Source organism: Poecilia latipinna, unplaced genomic scaffold (genome assembly GCF_001443285.1).
Source record: "Poecilia latipinna isolate Pla-1442-1.1 unplaced genomic scaffold, P_latipinna-1.0 Scaffold2400, whole genome shotgun sequence".
NCBI lineage: Eukaryota > Metazoa > Chordata > Actinopteri > Cyprinodontiformes > Poeciliidae > Poecilia > Poecilia latipinna.
Window position 1 is genome coordinate 60,819 of NW_015115016.1, and position 1,353 is coordinate 62,171.

At 36.1% G+C, this 1,353-nt stretch overlaps 1 protein-coding gene across 1 annotated transcript in view; it reads right to left on the reverse strand.

Moving 5' to 3' along the window:
* Positions 1–208, reverse strand: part of gtf3c5 (general transcription factor IIIC, polypeptide 5) — an 11,853-nt gene extending 11,645 nt beyond the window's left edge. The window contains exon 1 of the mRNA XM_015019274.1: positions 160–208. Within this exon, the coding sequence (XP_014874760.1) occupies positions 160–193 (34 nt within the window). The 5' untranslated portion in view covers positions 194–208. The remainder of the gene's footprint in view (positions 1–159) is intronic.
* Between the last annotated feature and the right edge of the window lie 1,145 nt (positions 209–1,353).

Here is a 1,353-nt window from a genome sequence, read left to right on the forward strand (position 1 = left end):
ATCATATTACGCTTTCCTGTCATCACATCCTCGCCTTTGTAGCTACAAACAAATTTTTATTTGAGACGTTGACGCTGCACGGCTGACTGAGCCCTTTAAGGTGATAAATTAAGAAGTCGAGTGTTTATATGTCCAAATAAGTTGTGAAATGAATCTTACACCCCTCTCCGGACTCGGTTCTCTTCCCCGCCATCTTTGTTCTATCAACCACATCAACGGCTTTGCTTAGGGATGACTAGCGGCGCCCTCTGCTGGATGGCGGTCAAATTACAACACTGAAGGGCGGTCCAAGCCAGGACAAAATCAACTCAAGGGTACTTGGTCCGAAATATATCTTTTCTGTTTTTCTTTTAACTAAAACCAAAAGTTTTATTGGGCAATTTCTTTCTGCTTAACAATAAACTAAGCATGAAATATTTTAGCTAAACAAAGAAAATTGTCAGATTTTTTTGCAGAAAAGGAACGCGAATCATTGTAGATCCAAAACTTCAAATACATTACGCATTATTTCTTTATGAAAGAAAGGCAACCACTTTACTCATTTATTTTGGGCTCGACTGAAGAAAATATTTAGTCTATTTTCAGCAATTAAACAGGATTTATGCCTCTCTTTATTTAAAAAAAAGTTGTAATAGTTTTGTCCTAACTGAATAAAAAAGGTCTCTGTCTATCTGCATCAACCACATGAGATGGTAAGACACATTTGTTTCAGTCCAGTCAGGGCCAGATTCTGAGCCAGGGGTGTCCAAAGTATGGCCCGGGGGCCATTTGTTGCCCTTAGAATGAGTTAATGTGGCCCCTCATTCCAGTTGAAAAATGGTGAAAATTTGTCTCTTTGGCATTTGGAGCGGATGCACATGAAATGGATGTTTTTGTAATTGTTCCAGGTTGAGTTTATATCTTAAATGGAAAACATATGACACAAAATAATTTTTCTTTCTTTAGCATGAAGTCATACCACAAACATCCAGCAACATTTTACTCTGAGACACACTTGGGCTGCACACAACAAAAGCTGTGAAAGAAAATTCTGATTTTTATTGCTCGAAATTAACCAAAAACAATGTACAGACCAACAAAATAGAAAATAATTATCTCAAAACACAAAATAAAGATAAACATAAAGGCATATTTCATGCTAATGTTGATTTTGGTAAAAAAAAAATAAAAATAAAATGAACTTGTTCAATTTATTGTTGGGCAGGTAAAGAAAACGAATTCACAATGATATAATTTTGTGTTTTTAATTTTGGCCCCTGAGAACTTTCAACTTGGAGGTTTTGGCCCTCAGTGCAGAAAGTTTGGACGTTAGTAGTTAATCATTTGGAACTAGTTTCAGTCTACTAAACCAGC